Genomic DNA, 14,374 nt, shown 5'->3' on the forward strand with positions numbered 1-14,374 from the left:
AATCAAAGACCATTTTAACTGAAAAAAAAAAGAAAAAAAAAGCCTACTTTTAAAGACTTAAACATCTTAAAATTTCGTTTTTATGGAGGAGCAAGTTATATATTCACATTGGCTGTGTGCGGCTTTATAAGTTTAGTTTGTGGACGAACTTTTAATTTTCATAAAGCGCCAACAAGCTGCTTTACAAGAAAGAAGAATTTATCGTCTAAAAGTATGAGATATATAATAATGTGGTGCATGCTATATATGCATGAATTTAAGGCCATTTTATTCCTTTTTTTTTTTTTTTTTGGACAATGAGTACAGGACACATGGGTTCCTCATTCTTTGAATTTCAAACACGTTCCATTTTATTATAATTATACTTATGTTGCTTACCAAATTAATAATATTTTATTGTAATAGAGACAACTCTATAACAAACTCACTGTTTCATATATTTTATAGTTTAGAAAAGTGGGTATCTCTCATGAGCCACATCAGCACATTAATAGAAGATTATACAAAATTATAACGGAAGAACGAGATTGATTTGCGGCATCGATATTCAAGGACGACATTTATCTATTTTCTATTTTAGAAACCATTTTGATGGAGTGAGTCAATTTTAAGGACCATTTCTGATAAAAACTCTATGTACTATTAGGTAACAAGCTATTGTTACTTTCTCTCTAATCTTATTTCCATTAAATCTTGAGTTTCTTAAACTCGTTAGAGTTTCAAAAGTTTGTAAGGGGTCCATGTGTGAGAGTGAAAAGAGATTATCTTAGAAAAACAAAAAAGAAAACACACTAAGAGATTATCTTAGTGAAAAAGATTAACCCTAATTCTAACCATTAATTTTGGCACTTGATTTTCCTAAAAACAAAAATATTCCATGCGGTTTTATATGTATTGGCAAAATTTTAATGTTTATACAAAAACGTCGAGTGACCCAGTAAACAGCACATAAAATATTTAATGACGTGTTTGAAGGTGTATACTGTTCTATTAAGCCTAGATAGTCAAGATTTTCAAGGCTCGCCTTCGTGCTTACTCCTATTTTCTGCGTCTTCTCAAAATAACTACCAGGTATTTTCTCAAGTCCAATATTAAAACTTGGACCGCAAAAATCAAAATGAAACCCTCTCCGAACCTATATAAATAAGCTACGCCCTGTCGGTCCATATAGCTCTCTCACACCCACAAACAAAATCATAACCCTTAGGAATTTACAACAAAAACCACAACCCTTAGCCGAAACGAAAAGTACATAAAAACCATATCTCATATCTCATCATTTTTTTGGTTAGCTTCTTCAAGGAGCCATGCAGCGTTCGCCAGCTTTGGTTCGCAATTTCCTCCGCCAGGGAAGCAACCAATTTCTAACCGTTAAATCACGCCCGCCATGTGACGTGTTCATTAACCACCGTGGGATCGACACCAAGAGAACCGTGGCCGGGTTGCTCTTTTACCATTTCTCAAGGCTCAACTTGCATCCTTTCTTGGACAGCAAGAACATGAAACCTGGGGATAAGTTGTTCGACAAAATTGACGGGGCGATCCACAAATGTAAGGTGGGGGTTGCCGTGTTTTCACCTCATTATTGCGAATCTTACTTTTGTCTCCATGAGTTGGCTCTGCTCATGGAATCTAAGAAGAGGGTGATACCAGTTTTCTGCAATGTAAAGCCGTCTCATCTTAGGGTCAGGGACAATGGAACTTGCTCCGCAGTTGAGCTACAAAGGTTCAGTTGGGCACTTGAAGAAGCTAAGTACACGGTTGGACTCACTTTCGACTCCTCTAAAGGGTACGTATATCTTATATATCATAATTAAGGAATAATTAGATTACCATTTTTCTTAAATAAGATCATATAATTAAGTTATAAAATATATATAGTACTAACTAAGTGCTTGGAAAGTGCCTATATGTGCGTGCTTGCATGGGTTTCATCTCTATACCTAGTTTTTTTATCGAAAGATGTACTAGGTTTATTTGATCAAACACTAAGATCGATTTTTGCTAACTTCGTGATGTTTTGGGTGTTTTAGGGATTGGTCGGAGTTCCTAAGAGAAGCTTCTGATGCAGTGCTGCAGAACTTGGTGGAAGTGGAAGAAGGAGTATACCGACCGTAAATACCATGTGCAGGATCAATGTTAATATGACACACACAATCACTTGATTACTTGACAATTTCACAAGAAAAATATAATACTTTACAATTATAAAATACACACACATTTATTTATTTGTTTTTTTTATTACAAATTTATTGATTCTTTTGTATAGGAGATCATCAATAAAGAATATCTTCTAAGTTTCTAACACTGTAGATTTGTCCTTCGTTGGTTATGATACAATAAATGGTAAACATCTTTATCCATGTATTATAATCTAAGATGTACTGTAATTGTAACAAATTCATACTTCTTTAAAAAAAATGCGAAGTTCAATTCATTGTATCCTAATTGTTAATTTCCTTTTCATTTTGCTACATTGATCCAATCCTCTCTTGTCTACATGTTTGAGAGAGGAAAAGAAGATAAAGAAACAAAATATAGTAACATTGTAAATCAATTGATAGAAATGGGAGTTTTTTAGACAATGTAACATCGTAAATGGATTGATAGAAACAGGAGTTTTGTAGACAATGTGCGCAAACAAATTGGAATCAAATATATAGTAAAATTGGTTATGATCAGCATAGCAAACGTTTCATCCAAAGAAATCTTGATGGGAGATGACATAAAAAGGACCGAGATCAGACTGCATATTAAACGTTATAGAAGTACTGCAACCGAGACTGAGATGCATTGTCGTGAAATGACATTTTACATGAGATTTTGGTTATGGGACTGTTTATTTAAAAATAAGCCATCATGCACTCATGTTTTGTTGAACACATGCATGAAAGAGAAATTCAGTCATTACGAGCTCGTCCTTTATAGAAAAAGTATAAGAGATACGGTAGAGTACATGATGAACATTCTGAAGTGTGTCAATAGCAGCTCTCTAGGTTTGTTTGATATTAATTCTTCATTCTTGCATTTTTTTTTTAGAAAACCTCGACGATACGAGGGATACTTTTTTGGATAATGAAAAAAGAAGTTACATCTGGTCAAGAGAAATATAAACCTTATTCCTCATAATAAATACCAAGAAAAGGAGAAAAATCATTCTTGCAAATTGACTATGTTATTTTTGGCTTGCAAATAATATAAATTATTTGATGATGTTAGAGAGACCTTTTACTTAAACCATATTTTGTATGTCACATGATATGGCATTTGATGAATGGATTTGTTGTCTAAATCACTAAACAAGGTATAGCAACCATAGAGAATTTTTTCAGTGTGCTAGAATCATGATCAAGTACACCAAGTGTCAGAATATAATTTGTTATTGGAATCTTTTTTCAAGTTTCCCACAAATTATATCATGACACTTGGTGTTCAGGCAATATGGCACACTGAAAAATCTCTCCTAACTATCAATCGCCACATTATGTGATTTACAAATTATGATCTAAAGACATTATGTGATTTCCAACAACCTTTTTTTGTTCCCAACTAGCTAGTTAAGAAATGAGTGATGAGAAATGTTAAAAGGAGATTATCAAAAGTGAGACTTTTTATGCTCTTGATTACCTTATGTTTTTTACAGCATATTTTATAATATTAGCACATAAATTAACGTGGAATTGTAAGATGACAGTGTCCATGAATAGTCTCACTTTAAAAGAGTCTCCTTATTTCATGCGTGATTAATAGTCATGTAGATCCAAACTTTAATGAGTAATGCTACACTTACCACCTAGTTGTACCATCATTTGTCTAATAGAGATAGGGTCTGCCTACGCATATGAGTTTCACCTCTATTAGAGAGATGATGCAAATGATGATACAACTAGGTGATAAGAATAGCATTTTTGGACTCTAACATGCGTATAAAAATGTGGGATGGTAGTCTTTTCAATAACAATTTACTTCAGTATACTCAACCAAAGGTCCAAAACGTGTGAAAATTCTCTGAAAACGGCAAGAAAACACAAAGAAAGTCAAGTAACTCAAATCTTCAACACCATGTAGGCAATGAATTTTAATTTTATAAACAGTTTGATTTTTAAAATATTTCTCGCTAAATTAAGGACTATCAACGGAAGCAAGACTAATCAAACAATTATATACATACATATATATATATATATATATATATATATTACGATTGCTTTTAGTCAGTTAAACTTATTGGACAAAGTCGCAATGGATATATTTTAGAGAACTTTAACGAAAAGCACTCGGTACTGTTCACTTTAACGAAAAACCACATTTTAATACTAAAAAGTCAATCATGTTACTATTCACTTTACCCTTTATTTTGTTCTTATCATCAAAACTCAAAGTTTTCAAGCCCTTTTCATTAGTTTTCCTTATATTTTAGGGGTAGCAATAACATTTTAACATTATTAAATTGAAAGACAAAAGTTGGGCAGATCAGATGTCAACCAAACTAGGATACGGAAGAAGTAGCACAGAATTTATACTGTGATTACCACGTAGCTATCAGTGGCCAGCGGAGCAGTATACCTAACAAGCAAAAGAAACCCAGAAGCGCCGCCCGCCGCCCAGCAGAGCAGTAAGTACCGGAGAAATTAAGAAAAATATATAAATGTGTTGTTTGGAAAAATTGACCTATTTGAATTGACTGCACCAGAATTTCATCCTCTTCAACTCTAACCACCAGTCAGTCACCATACATTTCCAACCAAAAGAAACTTCTCAACAAATTTTTTTAGGATGTGATATCCATACACTCTATTTTGCTTTTCACACATTCTTGATAATTTCTGTCTGTTGATCTTCTTCAATTCATCCTATTTTTTAGCAGTCGGATCGGATGAATTGAAGAAGATCAACAAATAGAAATTATCAAGGATATATAAAAAGTAAAATGAGGTATGTGGATGTCTTATACATAACATCTACAAATTATTTTTTTAAAGCACGTTGTATTGTATTTCTGTGGAAATTTCATTTTGCTTTAGACAAAGAGAAATTATATATATACTAAAAGGAAAAACGCCTAAATCACTATTCATATTACAGTGAATTTCCGATTTTGTCCTCGCCCATTTTTCTTTTATTGCAACTTTGCCCCTTTTGCTTGCTGTCAAACGGAGAACATTTGCTTTGCTGTCAAACGGAGAACAAAATGGGACGCGTGGGTTTTCCCAGCTTCTTCCCTCTGTCTCTTCGACTCATTGTTCATCCTTTCCACCGCTTCAATCTTGCTCTCACAGTTTCATTCCCTTTTAAATTTTTTTCTCTCACGGTTTCGTTGCTTCCTTTCCACCGCTTCAATCTTCCTTCAACTGGCTGCAGCCTCCTCTATCAAACCCTATAAATCGTTTTGCTGTTTTTGGGCACCCTCCTTTTTATCCCTGCTCCTTGCTTTCCCCAACCTAGAATCCTCCTCCTTTCCCCGAAAGAGAAATCTTAAATCCACAACCCAAAACTCAGTCATAGTTGCCCAACGAAGGTAGATTAATTGAAGAAAGATTGCTCCATCATAGCGGGCAAGATGGCTGGATAAGTCACGTGCTTCCTGTCTTTTTTCTTCTTTTCTGGACCCTTCTGCTTCGTTTTCTTCAGAACCCTCACTCAGCTTCCCCATCTCTCTTCGATCTCCGCTTCGCGCTCTTCAATCTTTGCTTCGTCATCTCTTCCTCCGTGCTTTCTCCGTGATTTCTTCACCAGCAACTTTGCTCCAGATCTTTCCAATTGAAAAAACCCAGATCATCATCATCTATTCCTCATCACCACAGGTACCTTCTACACCTATTACATGTCAAAATCTGCTTCGTGGTCTTCTGTGAGTTCTTCGCCCGATTTGGGTGGTAATTTAGTGTTTTGCATATCATGTTTTAAAAATAGGTTTTGTGTTTGAATTTCGTTTTTGTGATTTTGGGGGTTTTGTTTCTAATCGGGGGAGGGTGACTGATCATCTGAAAAAATTGAGGTATATGGTTTTTCTCTTCGAATTCCATAAACATGCATGTATTTACATCTCCCTTAGAGCTTTTATGTCTCTTCCTTTGATCTGATACATGCCACGGTGTGGTTTGAATCCTATACAATCATAGGGGTTCACATACCTTGTGTAGGTACCATTCTTTGTTTACTACGTATAGCATTAGGAAGAACCAATGTCGTGAAATCGATTACTTTAAGCGCATTTGGTCCAAGTTTGAAGGTTAAGAAGTTGCACAGCAATTGAAATCGTTTAGGTGTTCATTAAATCCAAATCCCGGCTGATATGTCTTAGGAATCCTTTTAAAGTCTGCTGATCAAGAAGTGTAAAAACTGAACAGCTTTTCTGGATGTATTTTATTGGACTTCGGTAGACAAATGTATCTTTGTTAATCAATCTTATCTCCGTGTGGTGATTCTCTTCGTGTTATTTAAGGCTGCAATTTTTTACTATCTTTCTGATATTAAATTTTTTTTTTGTCATGATTCCAGGTTTTTGAAAAAATTCGCCTTCACTGACTAACTAAAAATATTTAAACGCTGTTGCTGATCGGTATAAAGACAAAATAAAAAAGGTAGCATCTCTTGATAGTAGGTTTTGTATCCCATGTCATCCAGGTTAATTATTCCAGCGACCAAATTAAAGTAAAATCCAATATTAATTTAGTCTATCTACCAAAAAACTTTCTGAGGGTTGATTTATTCGTTGTGCTTTTTGTGTTTTTGTTTTTTTTCCTGTTTGGCTGCCCATTGGTGAATGTTGGATTAAAATGTGGTTACAATCTTTTGTAACAGATTAGAAAACAAACTCAAGTTTGGCAATTGCTCAGTTTTATTTACTGAGATTTGAGTGGTTAATTTGGATCAAACTCTAATGATTTTCCTTTGGAACAGTTGTGGTCCTCTGTTAGGATTTTCCTGGCAAAGAGTCTAGAGCAAGGGAAGGGAAAAATGAGAGAAACACGGGTTGGAGCATTTTTTTTAATACGGGTTGGGGCTTTTTTTTTAATTGATTTGGGGTTCTGTTTGGGTTTGGGGTTGTGATATTTCTGTGTTTAATTTGGTATTTCATAGTTTGGAGTTGAGCGGTTAATTTTTTGGACCTTATGATCTCATTTGTGATTATCAAGTGCATAATGGTTAATTGTAATTTTCAATTCTTTATGCTGTTAGTGGTTAAAATTAGGGGAATGGCTCCAATTTTGTTAATCAATTAATTTAATTTTTTGTGTATCTCAAGCTTTTAATTGATTTCCTGCATCATTGCTTAGTACTGAGATTTGAGTGGTTAGCTTTTTTTACCTTATGACCTCATTTGTGATTATCAAGTACATAATGGTTAATTGTAATTTTCAATTCTTTACATTCTTAATGGTTAAAATTAGGGGAATAGCTCCAATTTTGTTGGTCGATAAATTTAATTTTTTGTATATCTCAAGCTTCTAATTGATTTCCTGCATCATTGCTTAGTTTTATTCACTGAGATATGAGTGGTTAATTTCGATCAAACTCTAATGATTTTCCTTTGGAACAGTTGTGGTCCTCTGTTAGGATTTTACTGGCAAACAGTATATTTTGCATTTTGGTTGCTCAGTTTCTCAATCACAGATTTGCAAATAGCTATCGTGGTGCTATTATTTTTGGGTATGTTTTCTGTCAATATTTTCCCTGTTTGATTATGCATTTATAAATGTTGGATTAAAATGTATTTATTTTTGGGAAGAAATCAGATGGCTGGTTAGAGTTTTAGAAACCTTTATGTTTTTTGCCTTTTATGGTAATGAGAAAAAGGAGGAGAACATTGATCTTAATTGTAATTTTCAGTTCTTTACACTGTTAATACTGAAATCTCTGTTTTGTAGACAAATGGCTGACATGTGAACATTTGTAAATGCAGTAAATAGGAGGCCCAATAAAAGTGTTTTTTTTCCTTCTCTCTTATATTCATCTGTTTTCAATATCGGATTGGATTTGCATTAAGGGTTTTGTTGATTTGATATTATTGATAAAATACTAGAAAACCCACATGAAGTTAAGCACTTTTAGGGGTTTGTTCTGCTTTTGGTTCACTTAATATTCATACCTGTTTATGTTTTTACTTTTTAACTATATGTTTTTAAGTTTTTTTTTGTTCTGTGGTCTATTGCTTGGTAGGACTAAACTTATTATTTTTCTATTTTGTTCAATTCTCAGCTTCAAATTTAGACAGCAGTAGCTGCTACAGTTGAAATCCAATTGCATATCTTATTTCTACGCCTTTGGTTTTATCGGTGGTTAGGTAAGGCTCAAATCTTTCAAATTTGTCTTCGTTTTGGATTGTATGTTTACATAAGGATTTAACATTTTATAGTGTGGTTTCAATCGTAAAAGATTGTCAACTAAGATTTTCTGAATCATTATTGGTATTGGTTTTTGTATGATAGTTTTGAAATGTGACTTTTATGTGTTTGTTTTGGTTCATTGTAGATTACATAGTCAACTATTTAATAATTGACTTTTTTTCCTAGGGTTCTCTGCCCATTATCTGTTGTTTGGAGTTTGAACTTTTTACAAGCCATGTTAAGAAGGTCCAGAGATAGCAAACTGAATAGAATGATACAAGAAGACCACATTTTTGTTCTTCCAGTGGTATACAAGTTTGTGATAAACCAAGCTTTGAACCTCATAACAAAAGACGAAAAGAAGACCATATTGTTGGTTCTTCCAGTGGCATACAAGTTTGTGATAATCCGAATCAAATTAGTAAAGGTCAAGCCAATTTTCAGAAAAATAAAAAAGGTAAACTATCTTTTTAACTTGCACTTTCATTGGGTTGGTTAAGTATTTATGACTATACTACTAATAGATTGACTTTTTTTCCCTCTCTTTTTCACATTTTTTTTATAGGAAATGTTCAGAAATATGTGGATTTGGGAGACAAGAATTATAAATGCATCTACTGTGGTGCATTTTTTTGGATAAAAGAGTCTCTAAAACAGAAGTCAAAGAATAATGAGCCCCTTTATTCTCTTTGTTGCCAACAAGGAAAAGTCAAGCTCCCACGTCCATTGCCTACTCCTCACTTTTTAGAAAATTTGCTTGACCCAACTAAAGGCCAAAAAAGTTTATTGTTTAGAGAGAACATCAGAGCTTATAATTCTATGTTTGCATTCACTTCATTGGGAGCTAAAGTTGATCACACAGTTAATAATCAATCAGGTCCTTACATTTTCAAAATTAGTGGTCAAGTACATCATTTAATGGGTTCTTTGTTACCCCCTGATGGTGAATGTCCAAAGTTTGCTCAACTGTATGTTTATGACACTGCTAATGAAATTGGAAATCATCTTAATTCTGTTAATTGTAAGGAAAGAAATATGAAGCTTGATGAGAATATTGTTGAAGGTCTAATCAACATGTTCAATGAATTGAATGAATTGGTTCAAATGTTTCGAACAATTAGAGATAAATTTGAAAACAATTCTCTCCCTTCTTTGAAAATATCTATATTAGGTAGGCAGTTAAATGATGATAAACAATATGGACAACCTACATGTGATGAAATTGCTGGTTTAATTGTGGGTGATATTGGTCAATTTGACTCAAACAGGGATATTGTCATAGAGTTCAAAGATGGTGAACTAAAACGTGTGACAAAATTAAATCCAAAATTTATGTCTTTACAATATCCAATTCTTTTTCCATATGGTGAAGATGGATACAGACCTGATTTAAAATTGAACACTCCCTCAAACAATCGCCCATGTAAAAGAGGAAGAGTGACTACAAGAGCATTTATAGCCTATCAAATTCAAGAAAGGGAGTCTCAATTAGATACATTGCTAAAAGGAGGAAGGCTCTTTCAACAATTTTTGGTAGATGCTTTTGCAACACTTGAAGAAGATCGATTGGATTACATTAGAAAAAACCAAAAATACTTACGAAGTGAGGTGTATAAAGGCATTTATGATGCTGTATCAAAAGGTGATCATGATACTGATAACATAGGCAAGAAAGTAATATTACCTAGCTCATACACAGGAAGCCCTAGATATATGCTTAACAACTATCAAGATGCGATGGCTATTTGTACACAATTTGGTAATCCTGATTTGTTCATAACCTTCACTTGCAATATCAAATGGCCTGAAATTGTAAGAGAATTTGATACAAAACTTGGATACAAGTCAGAGGATAGACCACATATCATTTCTAGGGTTTTTAAAATGAAACTTGATGATATGATTAGCTACATAAAATCAGGAGAACCTTTTGGAGAAGTTGAAGCAGGTGAGTTTCAAAAAATGAAATTTTTTTTCTTGGTTTATTTGATTTTGTCTTTACAATGAAACTTACTGTAGTTTATATATTTTCTTGCAAACAGATGTTTGTACAATCGAGTTTCAGAAAAGAGGCTTGCCTCACGCTCACATCTTAATTTGGTTAAAGAAGCCTTACAAATGCTTCTCTGCTGATGACATAGATTTCATCATTTCAGCTGAAATACCAAATAAAAATTCAGATCCTCTCCTTTACGAAATTGTCAATCAATTCATGATTCATGGTCCTTGCGGACAACTTAATCAAAATTCTCCGTGCATGCGAGAAAGAAAATGTTCTAAGTTTTTTCCAAAGCAATACAAAAGTGAGACAATTTTTGAAACAAATGTTTTTCCTGTGTATAGGTGTCGTGATGATCCATCAAAATTTGTGGTTAAAAATGGGATGCAAATTGATAACAGTTTTGTTGTACCTTACAATTCAGATTTATTATTGAGATACAATGCTCATATAAATGTTGAGTCATGTTGTCAATCAATGCTTATAAAATATCTTTTCAAATACATAAACAAAGGTTCAGATCGAGCAAGAATTGTTTTCGAAGAGAATTCAAACAATGAAATACTTGCTTATTTAAATTGTAGATATATATCTCCATACGAAGCTGTTTGGAGATTGTTTGAGTATCCAATTCATATGAGAGAACCTCCTGTTGAACGATTGCCGGTGCATCTTCCTTTGGAACAAACTATTGTTTTCAATAGTAATCAGTCACTTGAATCAATTGTTAATCAAAAAGCTTCTGAACACACAATGTGACAGGTTGGTTTGAAACAAATAAATTTTTTACTGAAGCGCGAACACTAACTTATGCAGAATTGCCGTCAAAATTTGTATGGGAATCTCAACAAAAGATTTGGAAGCCCAGGAAAAAAAAAGGAGGATCTATAGGTAGAATTGCCTACGTGCATCCTGCATCAGGTGAGTTATACTATTTAAGAATGCTTCTCAATATTCAAAAAGGTGTTCTCAATTTTGATGATATTAGAACTGTGAACGGCATTATTCAACCATCATATCAAGCTGCATGTAAGTGTTTGGGTTTACTAGGAGATGACAAAGAGTGGAATGAAGCTTTAGGAAATGCAGCTAATATTGCAACATCTCGCGAGTTGAGGCAATTATTTGTTACGATGATTTTATTTTGTGAAATAGCAAATCCTCAACAGCTTTTTAATAGTCATTGGCAAAATATGTGTGATGACATTTTGTATGAGCTTTGAAAATCTTTTGCAATGCCAACTCTGAGTTTGTCAGAATTAGAATTAAAAAATTCCCTTCTGTTTGAATTAGAGCAACTATTCAATGCATCATCTAGCTCTTTAAAAGATCATAATTTGCCTATGCCTGATGAGAGAAAAATGTCAGAAATTAGAAACAAATTATTGAGGGAAGAATTAAATTACAATTGTGATGATTTAAGTCGAGAACATTCTATTTTGGTAGCACAGCTTAATGAAACCCAAAATTTTGTCTATGATTGTGTTATTAGTACTGTGAATGAAAAAAAGTCAGGTCTATTTTTTGTTTACGGCCATGGAGGAACTGGAAAAACATTTTTATGGCATACAATAATAAGTAAAATCAGGTCTGAGGGTAAAATTGTTTTAGCAGTTGCTTCATCTGGAATAGCTTCATTACTTTTACCAGGTGGTAGAACTGCTCACTCTAGATTCAAAATTCCTCTCATAGTTACAAATTGCTCAATATGTCAAATTAAGAAAGGGACTCATCTTGCTAAATTAATTGAAAAAGCAGATCTTATTATTTGGGATGAAGCTCCTATGAATCATAAACATTGTTTTGAAGCATTAGACAAATCATTTTATGATATTTTATCACATTCAAATGATTCAAATAAAAGTGCTCCATTTGGTGGCAAACCCTTTTTATTAGGTGGTGACTTTAGGCAAATTTTACCAGTTATTCCTGGTGGAACAAAAGAATAGATAATAGATGCATCTTTAAGTAACTCTTATTTATGGAATTTTTTCAAAGTATTTCAGTTGAAGGAAAATATGAGGCTTTCACAAAAGGGTTTAAATAATGACCAAAAGAAAAAACTTGCAGATTTTGCAACTTGGATTTTACAAATAGGTGATGGCGAAATTGGGAATACACTTGATTCAAATGACAAAGATACATGTTGGATTGAAATTCCAGATGATTTACTCATTCATTCATACTCTGATCCTATTCATTCCATTTTTTCAGCAACGTATCCAGATTTTGAAAATAATTTTGCCAGTTTTGAATATTTACGAGAGCGAGCTATTGTTACGCCAAAAAATAATACTGTAGCAGAAATAAATGATTATGCAATAGATTTGCTACCTGGTCAAAAACGCATTTATTTAAGCTCTGATTCTTTATACTCATCTTCTGGAAATTTTGAGAATCTTAGTATAATGTATCCTACAAAATTTCTCAACACACTTGATTTCAATGGCTTGCCTTCCCACAAGTTAATTTTAAAAATTGGAATGCCTATTATGTTGCTTCGAAACTTAAATCAATCTTTAGGTTTGTGTAATGGAACAAGATTGGTTGTGACTCAATTATTTGATAGAATTATTGAAGCTAGAATACTTGCTGGCAGCAACATTAATTACAAAGTTTTCATTCCTAGAATAACCTTGACAACAACCGAAAACAAATGGCCTTTTGTATTTAAAAGACGTCAATTTCCAATAAGGTCATGTTATGCAATGACAATTAACAAAAGTCAGGGACAATCATTGAAACAAGTGGGACTCTATTTGCCACAACCTATCTTCACTCATGGTCAATTATATGTTGCATTATCTAGAGTGACATCAAGAGAGAGCCTCAAAGTTTTAATTGCTAATAACAATGAAATGCCAAATACATTTACAAAAAATATAGTTTACAAAGATGTTCTGCAAAACTTAACAAAAGGTTAGACCTTGCATGCATCTACAATTAAAAACTCACATATTATACATTTTGATATATTTACACTTTTTTCCTAATAGTATGTATATTTTGCTTGCAGATTTAGAAGACAATGAGCATCTTCCCAATTCATGACTTAAAGCCTCTTTTGAACCAATTCAAAGGCTTACAATGGATGACTAAACTGGTGAGAAAACCATTTTATTACAATGTATTATAATTGAACTAGCTTACTAATTAATAAAATTTTTGACCATGATTATATTTCAATTGACATTTATAGGAACCAAGTTTGCAATCACTCATGGACTTCCAGCTCTCAATGCAATTGAACAAGGAAATCTAAAACTCAAATTTGGAGGTAATTAAAATAATTTTACCAGTTTTCACCATTAAGATTTTAATACCATTTTTTTGCAATTTAATAAACACAATATGCAATTTGTAAAACTTATAAAAATATCATTGTCTTGATCCTAGAAACCAATGCTTTTCATTCCCCTTAAATTATATGTTACATGAACAAATAAATCAAGTCACGAAGAATCAATCATATTGCCCACTCATTTTTCAAATGCAATGTACAACTTTTTAAAGGAAATATGGACTCCAGGAAGAATATGGACTCCATCTGCAGTCTAGGACGTTCTACAAAAAAGGGAAACAGACAGTAGGGCTTTATTGGAAAAAAAGGAAAATTAAAAGATTATATATAAACTTATTGAACTCGGAACTTCTATCCCTAATAGCCTTCCCTTCCTATTAGGATGTGTTTTACGGAGAATGCAACCAAGAATAAGTAGTTAAGCACGCTCTCGCTTGATAACCATTTCGTACCACCATATCTTAAGCACAAAAGCGAAAACAAATGTTGAATATATTTTTTTGGCGTGTAGAGCATAAAATATTTTTTATTCGGAAGCTTTCATCTCTCTGATTAAATTCAGTTGATTACTTAATTCAATAAAACAGACAACCAAAGAACAACGTGAAGGTGAAATCAAATGCAAAATCATAGAATACAAAATTAAGATAACCTTTATACATTTCGTTTGATTTGTTTGAATAGGATGATTTATAACTGTTTCAGTATTATGTTTCTTCATATGCAGATTACCATATGTAT

General features: G+C 33.0%; 2 protein-coding genes across 7 annotated transcripts; both read left to right on the plus strand.

The window, feature by feature from the left end:
• The first annotated feature begins 1,192 nt into the window (after window positions 1–1,192).
• Window positions 1,193–2,118, plus strand: LOC103435061 (probable 2' cyclic ADP-D-ribose synthase BdTIR). The gene is made up of 2 exons (XM_008373461.3): window positions 1,193–1,789; window positions 2,034–2,118. The coding sequence occupies exons 1-2, from the start codon at window positions 1,308–1,310 to the stop codon at window positions 2,116–2,118; spliced, it is 567 nt and encodes a 188-aa protein (XP_008371683.1). The 5' UTR covers window positions 1,193–1,307.
• Window positions 2,119–5,143: 3,025 nt separating this feature from the next.
• On the plus strand, window positions 5,144–13,629 carry LOC108170966 (uncharacterized). Of its 6 annotated transcripts, XR_011581635.1 has the most exons (7): window positions 5,149–5,807; window positions 7,547–7,656; window positions 8,206–8,290; window positions 8,520–8,790; window positions 11,149–11,253; window positions 13,349–13,435; window positions 13,532–13,629. XR_011581635.1 is itself a non-coding variant. In XM_070822820.1 (6 exons), the coding sequence occupies exon 6, from the start codon at window positions 9,153–9,155 to the stop codon at window positions 10,338–10,340; it is 1,188 nt and encodes a 395-aa protein (XP_070678921.1). In that variant the 5' UTR covers window positions 5,147–5,807; window positions 6,505–6,587; window positions 7,547–7,656; window positions 8,206–8,290; window positions 8,520–8,790; window positions 8,899–9,152; the 3' UTR covers window positions 10,341–10,810. The 6 variants fall into 6 exon arrangements, 5 of the variants coding, with proteins under 5 accessions (XP_070678922.1, XP_070678921.1, XP_070678923.1 ...); XM_070822820.1 differs by lacking the exons at window positions 11,149–11,253; window positions 13,349–13,435; window positions 13,532–13,629 and adding exons at window positions 6,505–6,587; window positions 8,899–10,810 and having other exon boundaries at window positions 5,147–5,807; XM_070822821.1 differs by lacking the exons at window positions 11,149–11,253; window positions 13,349–13,435; window positions 13,532–13,629 and adding an exon at window positions 8,899–10,810 and having other exon boundaries at window positions 5,144–5,807; window positions 6,907–7,656.
• The last annotated feature ends 745 nt before the right edge of the window (window positions 13,630–14,374 follow it).

The sequence above is a fragment of the Malus domestica genome, chromosome 05 (assembly GCF_042453785.1).
Source record: "Malus domestica chromosome 05, GDT2T_hap1".
In the NCBI taxonomy this organism is placed as follows: domain Eukaryota; kingdom Viridiplantae; phylum Streptophyta; class Magnoliopsida; order Rosales; family Rosaceae; genus Malus; species Malus domestica.

Excerpts from the sequence above, each read along its gene's own strand:
- LOC108170966 (XM_070822821.1), top strand. The coding sequence starts at position 9,153 with ATGTTTGCATTCACTTCATTGGGAGCTAAAGTTGATCACACAGTTAAT.
- LOC103435061 (XM_008373461.3), top strand. The coding sequence starts at position 1,308 with ATGCAGCGTTCGCCAGCTTTGGTTCGCAATTTCCTCCGCCAGGGAAGC. Across the intron at positions 1,790-2,033 it reads ACTTTCGACTCCTCTAAAGG|GGATTGGTCGGAGTTCCTAA; the intron begins GTACGTATATCT and ends TGGGTGTTTTAG.